The 18,846-nt window shown below is 37.8% G+C and overlaps 1 protein-coding gene across 3 annotated transcripts in view; it reads right to left on the minus strand.

Moving 5' to 3' along the window:
- ECT2 (epithelial cell transforming 2) overlaps window positions 1-18,846 on the minus strand; it is a 30,156-nt gene that overhangs the window by 1,741 nt on the left and 9,569 nt on the right. For 2 of the 3 annotated variants that reach the window (XM_039378172.1, XM_027724655.2), the window contains exons 6-23: window positions 18,622-18,729; window positions 17,458-17,531; window positions 17,204-17,334; window positions 16,942-17,057; window positions 16,690-16,752; window positions 16,085-16,307; window positions 14,464-14,600; window positions 13,653-13,772; window positions 11,907-11,975; window positions 10,846-10,956; window positions 9,775-9,871; window positions 8,967-9,048; window positions 7,955-8,033; window positions 7,647-7,766; window positions 6,184-6,322; window positions 5,902-6,056; window positions 3,884-3,991; window positions 3,114-3,260 (exon numbers count right to left, since the gene is read on the minus strand). In XM_039378172.1, coding sequence (XP_039234106.1) covers window positions 3,114-3,260; window positions 3,884-3,991; window positions 5,902-6,056; window positions 6,184-6,322; window positions 7,647-7,766; window positions 7,955-8,033; window positions 8,967-9,048; window positions 9,775-9,871; window positions 10,846-10,956; window positions 11,907-11,975; window positions 13,653-13,772; window positions 14,464-14,600; window positions 16,085-16,307; window positions 16,690-16,752; window positions 16,942-17,057; window positions 17,204-17,334; window positions 17,458-17,531; window positions 18,622-18,729 — 2,079 coding nt within the window. Of the gene's footprint in view, window positions 1-1,082; window positions 1,452-3,113; window positions 3,261-3,883; window positions 3,992-5,901; window positions 6,057-6,183; window positions 6,323-7,646; window positions 7,767-7,954; window positions 8,034-8,966; window positions 9,049-9,774; window positions 9,872-10,845; window positions 10,957-11,906; window positions 11,976-13,652; window positions 13,773-14,463; window positions 14,601-16,084; window positions 16,308-16,689; window positions 16,753-16,941; window positions 17,058-17,203; window positions 17,335-17,457; window positions 17,532-18,621; window positions 18,730-18,846 lie in introns of those variants that run through there. The other variant, XM_027724659.2, reaches the window with a different exon arrangement.

Genomic DNA, 18,846 nt, shown 5'->3' on the forward strand with positions numbered 1-18,846 from the left:
TTCCTTGTTATCAGCCTTGAGAGATTTGGAATGCAAGAACATGTTTTTGAAGAGTAGCTGTTAACTAAGTATTAGCCTACATCCTGCATCAATCTTTTTTCGCAATAATAATCTCCCTCCAAATTGAAGGCAAGATACATTATGATAATCTCTTAGAGAAACAGAGCTCCCCTTAGATCCTACAACTTTCTGTGTTATCATCAGCTCTGAGTCCCAGATGAGATGCTGAACACACGTCTTCTTGGCTGCAGAAGGCAATAGATATCACAAAGATTTGTCAAAGCTTGCTTTAGCTATGCCTGGATGGGCACATACCAGGCAAAAAGCTGACTTTCCTGATGCTGGGAGAATAAGCTGCTTTTGACACTTAAAATTACAGTGAAACCAACACATCAATATGTAGCACTAAAAGTAAACCTCTTTGGATTAGCTGAGATTTTATATTCTTATCACATTAGACCTCAAGATACTTCCACAAGCAATGCTCTGTTGCTCTTTACAGCACAGCCAAGCTTTTCAGCATATCAACAGGTCACAGTAGTTAAGCAGCTCGTGCACTTGCGTGCTTCAAGAATCTTTTAAATAGGGATATTTGGGGCAGGTAAGGATATACCACTTCACTATGAACAAGTCTTATGCCTATTTATGGCATGTCTTCTATTTGCACTCCTAGGGAATATTTGAAAATAAGATCCTAAACTCCTCTTTATAGAACAGCTCTTATTAGACTCTCAAGTATTTTATACCAGATATCTTTTCTATTTATAGATAAGGCTTTTGCCACAGGTAAAATGAGCTGCTCAAAACTTCCCTGCAACCAAGTTAAAGTCCTCAGAACTCTGGCTAATGAACTACACTGCAACTTGGACAACTGAAATGAATTGAATTTATCTACAGTTCAATTGTAGATAAATTAAAAAAAAAAAAACACAGAAAAAATAGATTTAAAAGGATTTGTGAAAGAATAAAGTTTACACCCAGAACCAAAAAGAGAATTACACCACGTGTGAGTGTTGACTCCAACCATGTGCATTAGGACGTGTCAGAGAAGAGCCCAACACCATTTAAAGCACCCTGTGGCTTCCAGAGTTCTACAACTGTACCGTGCTCTCTTAATTTAGAGGAATCAAGATCTCTTGCTCACTTCAGTCAGGATCTGACGTACACAATTTTTCAGCACCATACTGGTTATTATCTCCAGCATCAGCACAAGTGGTAGTAATAATGGGGCTAGGACATCGTCTGTCCAAGGCATGGCCATTTAAGCTTTCCAAGTTGGAAGAGGCTTTTTCTTGTGCAGCATTTGAAAGATGAATATTTGGAGAGCCAGGACACAGCACAGGTCGAGGCTTGGAATTTTGAGAGCTCCAATCAACAGAATTGGAGCGATGAACATGAACAGCACATTTGACAGATCCATTTAGGCTGCACGTAGAAGATGAACGAGCAATCTACAATTAGCAAGAGGTTCAAGGGTTAGTCCAAACAAGAAAAATAACAAGCATCCAACCTTTATTGATATTTTTACTCTATAGTTCTTTCTACACCAAAAAGTTTCCACGTAAGCACAGGCCAGGATTTAATTTAAATAAAACAGTGTCTGAATAACAGCTTTGACTCTTTTAATAAACTCAGACAGGTTTCCTGCAGTTTTAGTTTCTTACTCAACAACTGCATTGGTATTCCAACTTGAGGGGCTGGAATCCAAACCCCTTGTCCCCTCAATCTTATCATTCAACCAAAAAGGCTTTATGCAAGTTCAGTGGTGTGTGGAATTGGTTAAAAAAAAAACAAAAAACAAAAAACACAACACATAACCTGCTGCCAAGCTGCAGCTTAATACCACAAAGGTCCAAGAACTCTGGGAATAAACTGGAACAGGAACATAGTTTTACTGCTGTAAGTTTCTATAATTTTGTGGAAAAGAAGTACTTTTGTCTAGGGTAGACATACACAAAGATAAAAGTACATTACTTGCAAATTCATAAGAACAGATACAGTGCTGTATCAAAATGAAGACAATTAGAATGCAAAAACAATTGTTGGCATAATCATAACAAAAAGAGAAAAATCTCTCTCCAGAGAACTGGGCTACAGCCCCACTGGTGGTTTTCTTTATTTCCTCTAAAGCAAGGGAGTCCACTGTGATCCTTCCTCCCTTATTAATTCCTATTTTCTCATGTGGGGGAGCAGGGCAATATCTTCATGTTGTACAATTTAATGGACACTCAAACACACTGAATTATCTCAATATTAAGGTATTGACATATTAGGCAGTAGTAGAAAGATGAACAGGATTTTCCTTTCTTGGTCCCTCATCCTACAAACTACAAAGTAGGTGTTTACTCATCAGATTTACTCAAACACTAAAATAAAAGCAAAGATGACGAAAAAGTCCTCCACACCTAGTCTGCTTTACTAGATTATATTGGAAAATTGAGTTTGGCCTAATGTAGCAGAAGAAAGCTGCAACAGGCAGCCAGGCACAGCGGAAGAGTTGCATTATGTAGAGCAATATATTATTTTACCAAGTTTTCTTAAATATATATAAGGAAATAATTCCCTCAACTTTTTAAAAACTTGCACACTGCAGCATCTGTATTTCTCTACCCTTACTTTCCAGTTGTTTGTTTTTTTGGGTTTGTTGTTTGGGTTTTTTTCCACAAGATGTCTGTCATCTCACTACTTTGATTGAAATGTTCAACATGTCATTCAGGGTTGTACACCACATTTTACACAGTGTTCAAAATCAAAAGCATGAACCAACATAAGACACTGGGTTGGAACTTTCTCACTCTCAGGAGAGGAAACATATTCCATCCCTGGCAAAAGAGATTGGTGCGGTTTTTCAACTTAATTATACGTGGCTACTCCCAGTTTCTAGTCCATGCAGTAGAGTTTTCTGCCTTTTCAGCATGTAAGACTTCTCATTAAAAAGCTCTTGAAAATAAAACATCTATGAATGTAGACAAAATTAACCTTTTTTTTTTTTTTTTTTTTTTTTTCCCCCCACTGTGGATCTTGAAGTTGTTCAAGGAAGATCAGCACCAGACATTAAATACCTGTGATCTTAAAAAGGTGACTTCTTTGGCCTGCACAGCCAAGTCACTCACCGCTAACGACGACGTGCTCGTCAGGCGGCTGCCGATGTAACCCTCGTTAGCTGAGCTGGGACTCCTTCCCTCTGTGGCGCTGTGGGACATCAAAGCCCTTCGGAGAGCTCGCTTAGGTGTTTTTGAGAAAGAGAACGCTCTTGTAACCTGAGGAGTTTGACAAGCAGTTACACACTGACCAAAAGCAGGCTGTAATGACTACTACCATACAGGCTACTAATCGAATCTTGACCATCCACAGGATGTGTATCAAACGTTAACATGACTGTATCGCAGCTACCAAACACACACGCCCAAAGTGGCTTTGAAAGGCTCCACATCATCCTTGCTCTTCTCACTCTGTCCAAATATGAGAACATGGCAGGGGGACAGTAGGGCAGAGATTGAGGGAGAAGTCAAAATAAGATCTAGTCAGCTAGGCTTCCCCACATCCCTTGGTCCTGCAAAGTCAGGTCCCCCTCCTTCAAGTTGCTCTCAATTTTGTATTTTTTTCTTAAAGATTTGAAGTATTAAACAGAATAAGTTCCACAACGGACTCAAAAATGACTACATAATACTTATGACTGTAATACTTAAGACTATATACAGATATTCCAAAACCTTAAACACTTCTCACCTCCTTTCTTTAAGGAGCTTATACTTAAGAATTTTAGTTCAGATTAAGTTTTTCGTGTCACTACTGTAAGTACTACAAAACACTTGAAATAGGAATACTAGCACAAGTCTCTGACTAATTTGGCTTTATAGTATCCATCTGTATAGTATCTTACCTTTTTGGATGTTTTCTTTATTGCCCTGGATGCTCTGCTCAAAGTACTGTCCATATCTTTAGTATTTACTTCAACTGAGTCAGGGTCAGCAGTGTAAATGAGATTTTCCTGTAGACAAAAACAGTCTTAATGGTCAAACATCAGCATTTGTCAAAATATAATTTTCCAGTTCATTAGATCAGATTTAGAAGTTTTAATTGCCATATTCCTCCATATTTAACTTTTCATATACAGTTCAGCAACTATTTGTCTTCAAGACATTTCATTAGATAAACTGCTGGTGCAATCAGTTTGTGAAACCACTTCATCAGTAGTTTTACATTTAGTTTGTCTGATTCAGTTTCAAGTCCAGGGTTGATCAAGTTAAAGGCAGTAGTAGTTCTGGAGCATCCCTAGGGAGCTTACAAGATAAACACCAGTTTGTTTCACTGACACATCTAGCACACTTCTGAAGTGAAATCTTGATAGCTCCAGCTGTCAAACATTAAGTCTTTCAGCTTAAGGGCAATACATGCTGCAGAATAGCCAGAAGTTTTGGAGTTTTTTTCATGCCTCATTCCTAAGCTCCAGCAAGTGCAAAGCAATCTTTGGGTACCTACTTACAAAACTTGAGGGGCAGGGGAAGCACACAAGGGAGTGGGAGGTTGCTAGATTGATTTTTTTTGCTGTTTTGTGTCTATATTTTGAGAAAACATAGTTTACATAAAATTTCAAAAGTACCCCAGACAACAGCTGTGTGGTTATTCCCAGGGTCTAAAAAAAGAGTAGTCAAAGCCTTTGCTGCCACCAGGTGGCAAAGTCAATGTTATTTCACTCTCACATGATGCTATAGAACTTTTTAAAACCAGGCAAAAGTGCTTAAATTGAAGCTCAGTTTGACATTGAAATCAGCAAGAAAGTATTATATAGCTGGTACAAAGCAGTAGTTACCAAAATTATAACTAATGGATTCAGTATAGTAGGTTACAATTTGTCAGCATATGATTCTGAATGTCTTAGGGAATGATACATTTATTACGTAAAGGTTTAATTTCTATTAAAAAATCCAAGTTACATCTAACACAAGAGACTGAAGACAGGCAACAAACAGATTAAAGTAATTTAACACTTTAAAATCAGTACTTTTACTACTCAGTACCTAAAAAGGAAGGAAAACCACAAAGCCAAGTCTCTTATTCCTAAGTCCCTAGATCACAAGACAAACAAAATAAAACTGTTTTCATTATAGTTACCTTTCCTGCAACAAGAATGTCTTTAAAAATCACAACCAAATATTGTAATGTAAGAGTACACTGCAGAACATAAACCATTTCTAGTTTAAGCCAAGTAGTTTCAGCTATATGTACTGCACACATTTTCAGCAAATTTAGATGACTGATATGCATAGACTTTTACATAATTAAAACATCAGCTGAAAGCCTCTTGCCCTAATTGGCGAGGGTCTTGTCTTCAAATCAGTGGTTTTCTGGCTTTGGAAAGCCCACACACTGATCTTCTAAAAATGTGATGAGGCCAGTGTCTCCTTTATTTCATTGTTTTCTTTATTTCCTTGCTTTAAGGTTGTAGGCTTCTGTCTATAGGAGGGAGATGCTTTGTGTCTCTTTATATTACAGTGCTCATACAGATAAGGTGCAGAACAAAGAACTCAACCTAACTCACAGTTAAACCAAACCAAATGATTCATAATGCTGGGATTGTAAATTGAAACATAGCTGTGATAGAAGCAAGCTGAATACAACTCATTAGATCTACAGTGTAGAGTTTAAGTTACTTATAATTAATTTGTGATGGTGAAAGGGTATGATTCTTGATTTTTAAGTACTTACTAGCTCCTGTAGAAACTAACTTCCAGGCTGTTTTTCCTTATCCACCCTTTAACCACTCAACTGCAGACATGCTAATGTTTTCTGCTCTACTTCACCTCAAGCATGTCCACTATTACACTCTTTAGCTTCATGTGCTTAAAACCAAAAAGAGAAAAATATTTCCAGTCAGCAACATGATTCCGGAGCACTTACTGCATCTGCTTTGCAAATAGTGTTGGCCACGTGCCGACACAACGTCTTCAGCCAGTCCTCCTTGCGAGGCTCTTCCGTTGTCATCTGGAAACTGAGCAGCTTGTTGTTGGGTTCTGTAGGTGGCCGCACAACCAAGGCAAAAGCTTTCTGGCAGTCTACAGTTTATGAAAAAAAGCAGGGGGTTAAGACAGAGAATAATAAATTTTCACATAATTTAGGAAAGAACCTTCATACTCTGAAATAGTTTTCATTAGCTACCACAGCACTTCAAAACACACAGACCTTCTGTCTCTCTGATGTCCAGGACTTTCTTGATCTGGGAGAGGGGCATGAGAACAACATGCTTGAGAGATGCAGGAGGCCTTGTGTGGCCATGTGGACTCTTGAAAGCTCCAATGACTTTATGCCGTTTCCTCGCGATCTGCAGTTAAATAGAAGAGAAGGAGTCAGAGCTGGAAGATCTCTTGGCATTGCTTCCTTTTTTTATTCTTTTACCTTCTACTATACAGGAAGGCACAGAAAATCTTGCTACTGAGAATATTCTAAAGATTATTTTACTCTATTTACCACATAAATATTAAAGAAACTCACTTATCTCACTATTCACTGTCTACAGTTCAAGTGACCCAACAATATTTGTTACTTAACATCAACCCACTCAGCTGAAAAATAAAATAAATTTAAAAAAAAAATATCTAGAGGGGAAATAATTTTGCACTACAGACCTCTATTCTACCTTGCATAACAAATAAGGGCCCTTTGAAATCTAGCACAAGGAAGTCTAGATTTAAACAGAAAAGACATCTATATGCATGAACCATTTTAAGATGTGATGTGTTATGTTCTAGAAACATCTGTTACTTATGCATGCAGACATTGTGGTGGAGGTTGGTCATTTTTTAGTTCACATAAAAAAACATGCAAGATACCTGTGTGATAAAGTAAGGCATCTTCAGTTGCTTGTCTCTTGTACAAGAGACAAGCCAAGAAGCTTTAATAAAAGTGGGTTTATTTTCCTTTCCTTCCCTTACAAAAAGCAATAAAGCTGAGTCAACTTGACTCCCAGGAAGAGTTCCTCACTAGTCACTACAACAGGCTTTTGTCTTCAAGTGCTGTTTAATACAGCACTAATTTTGAATTATTTTAGAGTTGGTCTTTTATGAAGACAATGTTCTGCTGTAGACAGTAACAAGAACTTTCATAAGGTGTCCTTTACAACTTCAAGTTTCTCCACATGAGTCTCCAAAACCCAGTTAGATTACTTTTCCCTCTAGTTCTTCCTACTAGAAGACTAGGATTTTCAGTCTAAGGCATTTAATATCTTGATTTTTTTTAGTAGCCCAAGTACAGACAGATCTATGCCAGAGGTCCACTATTTATTTCCATTAAATATGACTAAAAAGACAAACAATCTGCTGAGCCAAGGACTCCAGTACTTTTTCATCCATTGGTACTATTCAAAGTCCTATTCAGATAAACATTTATTTCTTCACATATTAAGCTGCTTTTATATTTTTGCTCTGGCTGCAAGACATTAAAGGCTACATTAACACCTCTCAACCATTCACACATGACTAGTTACTTGTGTTGGCTTATACAATTGCTAATGGAAAGGCACACGTTAAACTATCAGTAATCTGTGACTTCTACTTCAAAGGTTCTTAAATTTTACTTATTTATATTCATGTTTAGTGTCAAGCCTTTTATAACACAGTTCATGAGAGGTACTTATACCATCATCTTACCTCTAGGCAGTCGTTGAACAGAAAGAGTGTGACCTGTTCTCCCCTGTCACAGAGGTCATCACCAAGTGCTATGGTTTCCAAACGCTGAACTAAGCTTCGGTGAGAGGACAAGAGATTGGCCTGAGTGACACAAGCAAAAATCTCATTAAGCACTTAGTTCGAGGGCTGGATTACTGCTTGCTTACAGCTTAACACTGGAAATCTGTTTAAACCAGCACCACTGCATTGTAACCTCATCCACTTTCACAAAGGGAGTAAAGAAGTGTGTGGTCATTTCACGGGTTTGCAGCTTCAGAGAAGTTACTTACCGGACATCCATCAACTTCATAAACAACGTCAAAGAACTGCCTTTGTGCCTCTGTTTTTCTTTTGTCTTCATTAATATGCCTAAGGAAAGCATATTATATTTATCTTCGATATCAAGCAACAGTAAGTGAATGTACTGCATTTAAGACATACAAAAGTAATAAAGTTAATAAAGCTAAACATTCAGAGATAGTTTACACAGCAGCACTGAAAAAAACAAAATCAGCCACACTTGCCCAAATGCCACACGTAAGCACAGAGGAAACTTCAGACCTACGACACTATTCTTGTCGCATTACCAGCAGCTGACCGTCCAGTTAATATAGAATTCCCCTCCCGTGTCCTGTAAGATTTGAGCTAGAGACTGATACAATGCAGTTCTTTGCAGCCTGCATTTTATCCCCCCAAACAGGACTGCAGTTCACCAAGCAGCAGATGTAAGAATAATTGCAATTTAAAAGTTGTTGTAGTTAAAACTGTACATTTACCCAATTAATACAGGAGGTCTCACTTCTGGAGATGTACACTGTACTTCAGAAGAGGTGAGACTTAATCTGAACAACTTCAGCTTTAAGCTAATTAATTCATGGAACAGTGCCAAGAAGAGCTAATACAGGACTAGAGGAGAAATTAATCTCCCACCAACAGTGTGTCCTTTCAGGGGATACACGCAGAGAAGTAAGATGTAAAGACAAAACCCATCTCTTCCATTCTGGAGGGAACAGATAGAAATAAGAGTTGGAACAGAACAGAGGACTCGTGAGGTTCAGCTCCCATCTGAGGCAGGGAGTCAGCTGAGGTTCAGGTACAAGTGCTGAGTAACAACATCAGACTCCTACAGAGCTCTGGCACAGAACACCAAAGTAACAACAGGAGCCAAAGGGAGGCTGAAGAACAAATACAGTTATGTTTACTTAGTGTTACTTATGGCAACAAAACATTAACTGCAATTTAGAAGGAACAGAGATATCAAAATGCTTAACAGTGTGTTTCTATAGAATGAGCACAACTTACGTCATCACTTCCTTTAATGATTCAATAGCTCTCTCTAGAGTTATTTTATCTGGGTTCTCTTCTGCTGTATGTTTCTTAATATCTACAATTAAGGAAAAAAGAAACAAATAACTCCTCCCACGTTACAAGTGTCTGAAAAGAAATACGAAAGACTCAGGTTTAAACTGTAAGTCAAATAAAATGACTGAAGAAATCACATCTATCCTGGAGACCAAATAGCTCCGATGAAGTGGGGAACTAGGCTGAGAAGCAATTGTCTTGACATCTCATTAAGAAAAAAAACTATAAACAATACAAAAACGAAACCATTAAGCTATTGAAAATAAAAAAAGATCAAGTTGAAGTGCAGAGACAAGCATAGAAGTCTTTTTCTACCTGAAGCAAAAGGTGATGGTATGGGTTTTTTGTTATTATTTTTATTAACTTAATCATTCTTACAGCAAGTGGCTGATACCAGGTAGAATACATGAAACTGTAAGCATTGCCCATATCAATTGCTCTCTAGTTTATATTAGTTTCATTTGAATCTCAATTATATACTTGTTTGAAGAGACAGAATTGTTGTCAATGCAAACTCTTCCTTTACCTGTATCAATATATCACACAAATATGTGAACAAAGGAAATTTAGTCAAGAGAATGCTTTCTGCAGTAGTGGGTCTCACTGACTACCAGCAAGCATGATTAACTCACATAATCACACTTGTTTTATACAAGAAAAGTAGTTGCTAATAATGACAAAAAGTAGACATTATCTTGGTTTTAACACCTTCACAGACAAATTAATAAAAATTACATCACTAGATTACCATTTAGTAGTAGAGCAACACTGGGCAGCCTTTGAACAGGACGGATAAGGAGTTCAGCTAGACTTTGGCGGCCACACTCAGGTTTAGCTTGATTTATCTGGGGAAAAGAATGGGCAGAAAGTAAGAATTATTTCCTTTTTTTAATTATTATTCTTACAGACACACACAAAAAAAGCACAAGTTAGGAGAAACATCGTCTTCCTTGAAATTAGCATTGCTGTACAAGTTTGAGAATTGTTTACCACAAACAGTCATTAACAGACAATGTTAAAAAATACATTATATTCAAAACTGGTCAATGGTTTATGTTCTCAGTATGTCTAGTTTTAAAGTGTCCATATCAATCCCCTAGTCCTCATTTCAGGTGCTAATGTGGAGTGGGACAGGGGATGGTCTGTTCTCTTATTCATTCCCCATGTTCTAGATGTCATTACTCGGGATGCAATTCCTAGTCTCTCAGAAAACACAAGCTGAAATCTGTCAGTTTGATTACTTGATTATTTGAGAGACTTTTGGACACAGGAGTTAAAGCTACACTGCACTATTAATCAACTGTACACACATATCTGAAGAGCTCTAGTCTTAAGACTCATCTTTCTTTGAAGATCATCTTCCTGTTAGATCTCCACTGCTCAGCTCCTGTTCATTAATCACAAGAATGTTGAGAGAGTCTACCTCCCTGGAGCTTCACAGCTGCCCAAAGCAAGCTAAAAGCTACTTCAGAAATACAAGTCTTGCAAACACAGAGAGAATCTGTGAAAGCAGCAGCTCTAGTTATCTTTACAGAAAAGAGAAGGCATGCATTGGGAGGAACTGTTTCCAGCAACAAATGCATATAATCAAACTACCTTGAAAGCTGTTTAACAGAGGAGGAACTCAGACCTCTTATGAAAGAATTTTATGAGGAGCTTGAGAGATGGAAGTTCAAATCCTTCCTATTTCTGTGTCACCAAGAGACGTTCATATTCCTCCAAGCTTTCAGAATTTCACATTCTTCCATCTACTGCATTAAGCAGTACATGGTAATGGTCCCCATGTTCTACTTATAGACTTAGTTCTGCAGGCACTTACCTTTAGAAAGGCATGAAACCTTGGCTTCTGCTTTTCACATCTTGTAATAGTCTCTTTGCTCATTTCAAAGAAATTCACAAATGGAGGGTATGTTTTCAACAAGTCTTTTGACTGAAAGAAACAACTGTTAGGGCTCTGCTTTCCATATTATGCAGCATTGTACATATGCTCATATGCCCTGAGCCATACAAAGCTGCTCAAAGGCACATTTCAATAAAGAATAATAAAAAATGTGTTGTAAACCCATGCGTGCTCACAGAACAAGTTAAGACATTTTTGCATGCCAGATGCCCAAGATTCAGTGCTGCTGATTAAACGCAGACTGTTCTCACAAGCATCAAGCATACATGTGACAATCTTAGATCCTGCTGGGCAGCTCAAGTAGAAAGCAGATTCTCACCTAGCAAGAGGCTTTTGGTGAGAATTTTGGAAGTTTCAGACAGGTATTTTCTCCAGTTAATGCAATCACCTTTAGAAGACACCAAACCACCAGAAGCTATACCTTAGACTAAAAACTTTTGAATGACAAGCACGATATAACTCAAAATCATCAGGTCAGCAAAAGCACAAGATACCTAGCAGACTATTTATGTTAAAATGCAGTCCCACACGAGTTTTCCTGTTCTACACATTCTGTACGTGGCAAAACAAGGAGTCCTTATTCACTTGCACATTCCAAGTCCTGAAGAAAGAATATGAGAAGTCTTCCTGAAAAGTAATTTTCCTAGTTCTTTACTATTGATCAGAGGCAGCAGATAGCCGAGGGTACAGGAAGTTCCTTTTAATGTCTGAGTAAAACTCATGTCTGTAGTGTTGCAAATTATAGTTCTCAAACTGTAGCTATTTGTAGTTTGCTCATACCAGCGGACAGACACATACAATCCAGGTCAAGTTTCAGTGTATCATCTAACTCAACTGAAAAGGCTAAACAAAAAATACAATGATACAAGTTGGAGTTTTTTCTCAGTAGTGCTTTTCTTGTGTTTGGTGGCTCCTACAAGTGGATTGTTTGTAAGGTAAGATAATAGTTCTAAGCATAAAATAAAGAAACAGGAACTTACATATTTAAGAATGATATCACCAATACTTTTGCTTTCAGTCCAATTTATCATAAGATCTTCCAGGTCTTCCTAGAATACATGCAGGAATGGGGGGGGGAAGAAAACAAGCTGAGCATGAACTGCATAAAGCTGATGTACAGGATCAGTGTTCTGCCAAACACATACAATTAGGTGAGTTTTCATGCTGACAAAACAGATAATCCTAAAAGCTGTACAACTTCACATTCAGCCCCTCCAGTCTACTGAGGGCTGAAAACAAGAATCTCTGGTTTACTGAATATATAGTTCTAAATCAATGCAGGTAGAGCCTGGCAGTGTATTAGCACAAGCCAGCTCTGCAACAGGATGACACTGCTGCATCCAACACACAATAGAACATATCTCAAAGGAATATTAAAAAAGGATACACAGAAGACAGTTGACCCAATTCTAATTAAGAGTGCACAACTAATCTAGGACTTTTAAGTCCATAAGATAGGATTGAAATAGAACTAGCATCAATCTCCTCACTTGCTACACCAGGGTGTAAAGGAAAGTGAGACCAAGCTGTTAAGCCTGTATCAGCTTGATAAGGATCAAGCTTATTCTCTGTCAGTTAATAACAGGGACAGGAGGACACAGCTGAAGGTTCAGGATTCATCTTAAGTGAAAAGGATTAATCATTAATATTGGTTTGTTGCTGCTCATATCTTTATGACACCAAGGATGAAGGAAAGCACAACTACACTTAAGCAACTCTCCCCAGAGTGCATGCTGCAGGTGAATCCCACCTGGCACATGGACACACATGTTCTGTTTTCATCTCAGTCTCAGTGGGCAAACATCAATACCCAGTGTGAGTAACCAGACTGGATCCCAGCAGATGGAAAATAACCAACAAAAAAACTCCCACAAACAAACCACTGAGTTGCAGGAGGTCTGCAAGTCTCTCTATTTTAAAAGCCTACCATGAAATGCAGCCAGGAAAAGACATATGCCACGATTTGAAAGAGATGTTATGGATCCATATTTGAGGAAGATTTGCATCATAGTCTATTGTGGGACCCAGAGATGGCTTCAGAGAGCACTTGCAATCCAAACCCAACTATAAAGAAACCCTCAAGAAAACAATCTTATAGGGAATTCTAATAAGCTCTTGTTAGGCCTCAGTACCACCAGGTCAACTCTTTCAGAGGTTGAAGTACAAGACAGTTTAATGGGCTGGTAGTTTCTGACAATTGACTCAAAGCCATTTAAGGAGGGATTAGTATTTCCTACCAAATAATAGAAGTCTCCTTATGCAAACATATTTAAAGCCAAGGAAAACACCAAATTTTTGTTTTGTTGCTTTGGGTTTTTTTTCTTTTTAATTGCCTAGATTTAGCTATCCTTCCAAGAGTCCTTGCTTACAGCTTTAATAGAAAGGTACCTGAGCATTTGTCAGTCGTATTACAATTTCATACCGCTGGGCCTTTTGACCAGTTTTGTATCAGTTACAGAAAACCTCCTACAGAAAAAGGTATTGAAATGGGGAGAAGGGGAAGCCAGCTCATGAATGTATTAGTTACATAATATCAGACTTCAGATATTTTAAAAAAAGCATTAAAACTTAAAGAATACTTTGGATTTGCACGTAATTCCATAGGTTGAACAGGATGTAACACCAGGTAGAATCTACACCTGTCCAGCAGATGCAACTGAAAACATGCAGAAAAGATTAAAAGTCTCTGTGAAAGCTTCCCCTGCAGGGGAGAAGTTGCAGCTTGCCTTGATTTTAGTGTGCACATCAAGAATATCTGGAATGCTGCCGAATATGGTCTTAATCTCTTCCTGTGCAAGGATTGGTCCCCCAAGTTGTCCTTCCTTCTCCAACGGAACTTGAAATAACTGATGAATTAGGAGAAAAAACATTAACGCCCTCCCCACTGCCAAACACTGTGCTAGAAAGTTATAAAAGCAACAGTGTTTTCTTTCCAGATCAAAATTTCCTGCAGTCACAAGCTTGAGATGCCCCCACTTAGCCAGAGTGGGTTATGGAGGAGTGGTTTTAAGATACAAACATCTAGTTTGATATATTGCTACAGCATAAGCCCCTTTCATCTCCTTTTCTACTCACACACATCTTGGCTCATTCTTTAAGCAGATAATCAGCTGCAATGAAAATAAACTTTCAAGAAATTAAGCTCTTCCTGTAAGCTGTTTGCTATTATGCCCTTCTTGAAATAATTTTAAAAAAAGGTTTTCCCCCCGCCATCTGTCTCTATTCACTAATATCTAAAATATCTGAGTTGTGAAGATCCTATTTTCCCAACACTTGCAATTTCCATACAAATTGCAATTCCACTGCAGATGCCAGATTAGAAATTGCATTTTCCAACTCCTATTATTAACAGACACTAAACATTTTTATGTTTGAAAAATTACATGAGACTGTTTACATTGTCATTTTTCTATGAACCTTTGATGCATCCAAGCTCCCCCCTCAAAAGCCTGGAGATCACAAGTTGAAAACACTAATTGATATGAACACTGGATGTCTTATCACAATTGACGTGGACTTGTTTTAAAACCAGCTTACCTGAATGATTGTTGTTAGAATATCAACATAGTTACTTTCTGTCTGATACAATTCCTTTGCAACCTGCCATCTTGCAGACTGCTTTAGTGGAAGAGGAGTTGAGTTTTTGGAAGGCCTTGCACAGGATTTTGGTGTTTCTGATGAAGAGATATTCCCAAAACAAAAGAGAGATTTATTACAATAGAGTCCCTAAAAAAAGCTCAGCCTCGAAGACAAGAAAAGACACGTTTCAGAATTTTTAAGTGAAGATAAGTTTGTTTTTTTTAAAAGGTTATTTTATAGATTATTCTATAGTTATCAGGGCTCTTGCTAGAAAATGGCTTTCTTTATTACAGCTTAATTATAGAACAACAGTAATATATTATTCCTCAAAAGTAGACTGAAACTAATAAGCCATTTATGGCCAGGTCAATAACTTGACCCTATTATTAGCACTTCATTTCGTAGGAAGTGATGATTAGGTGCTGAACATTATTTACCCACACACTGTGTGCAAAAGCACTTTCCTACTTTCACTTTGTCACGAGAACAATTGTCTCTCAGATGCCTACCATCCTTGCATGAGGTGTGTATCACAAAACCTTTTATTAAAATCAGTCCTTCCATGAAACACATCTCATGTGTGGGGGAAAGACACAAGAGGTAAAGCCAAGGAGCAGTTCATAGGTTTTAAATGCTTATTCATGTATTGCTCACAGACCTATACTGACTTTTTCGGATATCAAAGTTCATTACTGTCACAGTTACTATGAAATAAGTACCTTACCTGTTGTTTCCAAAATACCACATTCTGAGACTGTCTGATGCTGCTGGATTAGAAGAAAACTCCATACCAGGGGTAATAATAAGAGTGCTAGTGTCATCTAAGACTGATCTTTCCTGAGTTCCTTCTGAATTATTACTTACAGGTTGTGCCTCATTAAGAGGTCTTATTTGATTTGATTTTGCCTTTTTAAGGCAGTAGTAGCTCCAGATACTTCCTCTCTGTGATGGAACTGGGGCTTTTTAAAAACACTTGGGTATTAGTATTTGACTAATCTAAAATTCTGCAGTTCCTCTCTTCCACAAGAACCACATGTAGAGATATTAAAACTTTGTCTATTCACTCAAAACCAGTTGATTACTTATATTCCTGAGAAATTTTAAACATGATAGTTTGCTGGCACAAATAGTGTTACCTCAACAGAACATTTCAAAGATCTAGAAGGAATTCCTCTGCAGGAATTTTCCCTTTAGTTCCTTTAGAAAAGAATCTTTGTCCTCCTACCTCCAAGTATCCTACTGGAGAGTATTTTAGATTATTTACTGCTGACTATGTTGCTTATTTGCTACAGACTTCCAGCAGAGTATTTGAAGCATTTTGGAATAACACTGGACTGTACTTCCTATTTATCAAGTCTATACCTTTTCCTTCAGATATGAATGTGCTGACTGTGATGACAAGAGGCCTCTGTCTGAACTCTTCACTCCAATTCTTTCTGCACACTTCAAAAAGGCAAAAGCCTGGAATTACTCAGCAAATCTCTAGCAAAACCTGTAAGACTTCCCTTCCACTACCATTCCTGCTTGTATGCAAGAGCTCTTTAACATTCTGTGTCTGAATGGCAGTTTTTAGCTCTACCTCCATTGGTAGCGCCCGACTCTGGAGTGTTGGAAATATCCAGCAAGGACCCAATGGAGAGTGAGTGTTCAGCTGAGGGGCGTTTCCGGGGAGGGAACGGGGACACATCTGTTTCCCTGGTCAGTTGTGCAAGAGTCTCCTTCAAACGGCGCCTTTTGCGGTTGCTGTTTGGAGTGTTCAGGGAAAGCAGAGACACGGACTTCTTGAAGTCAGGACTCTCTGACTGCAGTAAAAGAAAACTCAGTTTAGTGGTTTTATCCACTGTGTCCAGTTCAACTCAGTGCAAAGACAAGTTAATTGCAGAGATCAGCACACAACACACAAAAAAAAAAAAAAAACTTCTTAGGAGAAGCTGATGGAAAATGAGTGAAGCCTGTTTTCCCACCCCCCCCTTTTTATACTCAAAACCACAGTAGTATCTTGTTTGACTTCCCACCTTTGGGAAGCAGAAAAAGGTTTTTTCCAAATTATCATTCTATGTATAAAATTTCTAATGGATTATCTGGAACTTAAATGCTGCGCTAAAACATCTGATCTCTGGCCCCACACATACTACCGTGCATGCTAATTTTACCACCAAATACACTGTGGAGAGTTCAACATACCTTCTCAAATAAATACATGGACTCTCCAGCTCTGGCATCCATTTGAATGCTTCCCCAGAACCACTAAAGGAAAAAGAAAACACACATTAAGAACACATTACAGAGCTTCACCCAAAGTTTAAAATATTCAAAATAGTATATAATAGTAACACAGTTGGTACAAGAGTTATTTTTTTAGAATAAGCCACTTGTCTGCATTTACCACATAAAGTACTACACAGCAGGATTCTTTTGAGAATTTCCAGCACTAACCTCTTGCTTTACAACATAAAGTTTTCCTAAAGGTTCAAATGGAAGATCTTTTACTGTACTTTCTTCAACCACTAAGTGTGTACATCTTTCATCACCAACAGGTAAATAATGTCCTCCTAGATTAAAAAAAAAAAAAAAGGCAAGTTAGCAAGAGCAAAAATATTATTGTTACAAGTTAGTATCTCACTTGATAGTTCTGTGGCACCTATCATTATCATAAACTCCACCCCATTCTTCACACAGGTCAATTTTCATAAACAACCTTGCATTTCTGTCATTTCTTCCATGTTAGCTTTCTCATCATCAGAGAATCCCAGGAAACTTAACATGCAATCTTGGAAGGGAGGAACCTTGAACCGACTTCTGAAGTCATCATCGGCCGCACAGAAATCACTGAAAGAAAAAGGATGCACAAAGAAGTCACTAAATCAGTGCTATGGCACTATTTAAGCAGAAGCTCACACACTGCAGGTGAACAGGATGCAAGGTGAAGGCTGAAGGAAAAGAAACACCTACATTTCATTTCTTTTCTCCCAGGCCTTATAAATCCACTCAGTTTTCATGATAGGAACACCAAGGCTTACAGCAATCTACAAAACAGGAAAAGCATAAGTTGTACCAAGTATTTCCATTTAAATCTTTCCCATGTCAAGAAAAATTTGTAACCTTCCTTTTACTTTTCAAGACAGATACTGCAAAAAGTGAATATACTCCTTCAAGAATTATATCCAACTGCACTCCTCAGAGCTAGAATGTATGAATTCACAGAGTAAGAGATCAGATCAATAGCTCTTTTGACACTTACTCAAAAGTGCACCATTTTGTTAGTCTGATATCCTTCATCACTCACAAAAACACAAAATCAAATCTCTGTTCCAGGGGAATATGGGATCTCTTTTCTGCTTTTGATACTCTGTATGAAGACAAACATCCCAGCCTGCTTTATCAAAGAGAAAGCGACTCTTCCAAAGGTAACTGTCATGACTGAGAGATTGGAGAGTTTTCACACTTTTTTCCCTTTGAGTTGGCAGAAAAGAGTGTTTGAACAGAAAGTAGGACTTCTCTTCCAACAGGAAGTTTAAAAAGAAACTAGAAAAAAAGCAACAGCCTCCTAACAATTCAAACAAGGGAGAGGCAAGAGTCAGACACTACAAAAACATATTAAAATTTATTTTCTTCTAAACCAAACATACATGTCCTGAAGGAGTCCCTTTTCATACCAGAAAAAGCACACTCATGTCTATTTATACATAAAAGAAGACTTGAGTCCTTATCCATGAGTTAAAAACCAATTTTAAAAAAAGTTAGTAGTAAAGTTTATTGCAAGTTACCTTGAAGTTTATTGTTTGGACAGACAAAAAAACAGACACGTTGATACATAAACACTTGTTCCTCAGTGTTTTAAGTACTGGTAACATCAGTAGTTAAACATTTTGAATCTTGTTATTTATGATACTTGTCTATTTCCAAACCTGTGCATTCAGGCAATTTATGTCATTTAGATCTCCAACAGAGAGAAAAATATGCCAAAGCTCAACACCAGATGGAGATCAACTCACCATTACAAGTTATTGCTGTTAGTACAGGAAAAAACAGCAGCTGAGGAGCTGAAGTATAATTAACAAACTCAGTCTACAATAGTCAAATTCCAAAAGTTTCCATGAACTCAAGCTTACATACTCTGAATTTGTCTCCATGTGTCGAGTTCGCCACCAGGTGTGTAACTTTTGAGCTGAAGTCCCTTCGAATAATTCCACCCATATGATGAACCAAGGTCACCAGCTTAACCTGAAAAATAAAGATGAAAGTTTTTGAGTATTTTTTGAAGAGTGAGAGCAGCATAAAAAGCAGTTTACAAAGCAAGTTACAGAAGGTTACATTAAATGTCTGATCTGTTCTTAAAAC

The sequence above is a fragment of the Pipra filicauda genome, unplaced genomic scaffold (genome assembly GCF_003945595.2).
Source record: "Pipra filicauda isolate LSUMZ 115617 unplaced genomic scaffold, ASM394559v2 scaffold9_size5747161_pilon, whole genome shotgun sequence".
NCBI lineage: Eukaryota > Metazoa > Chordata > Aves > Passeriformes > Pipridae > Pipra > Pipra filicauda.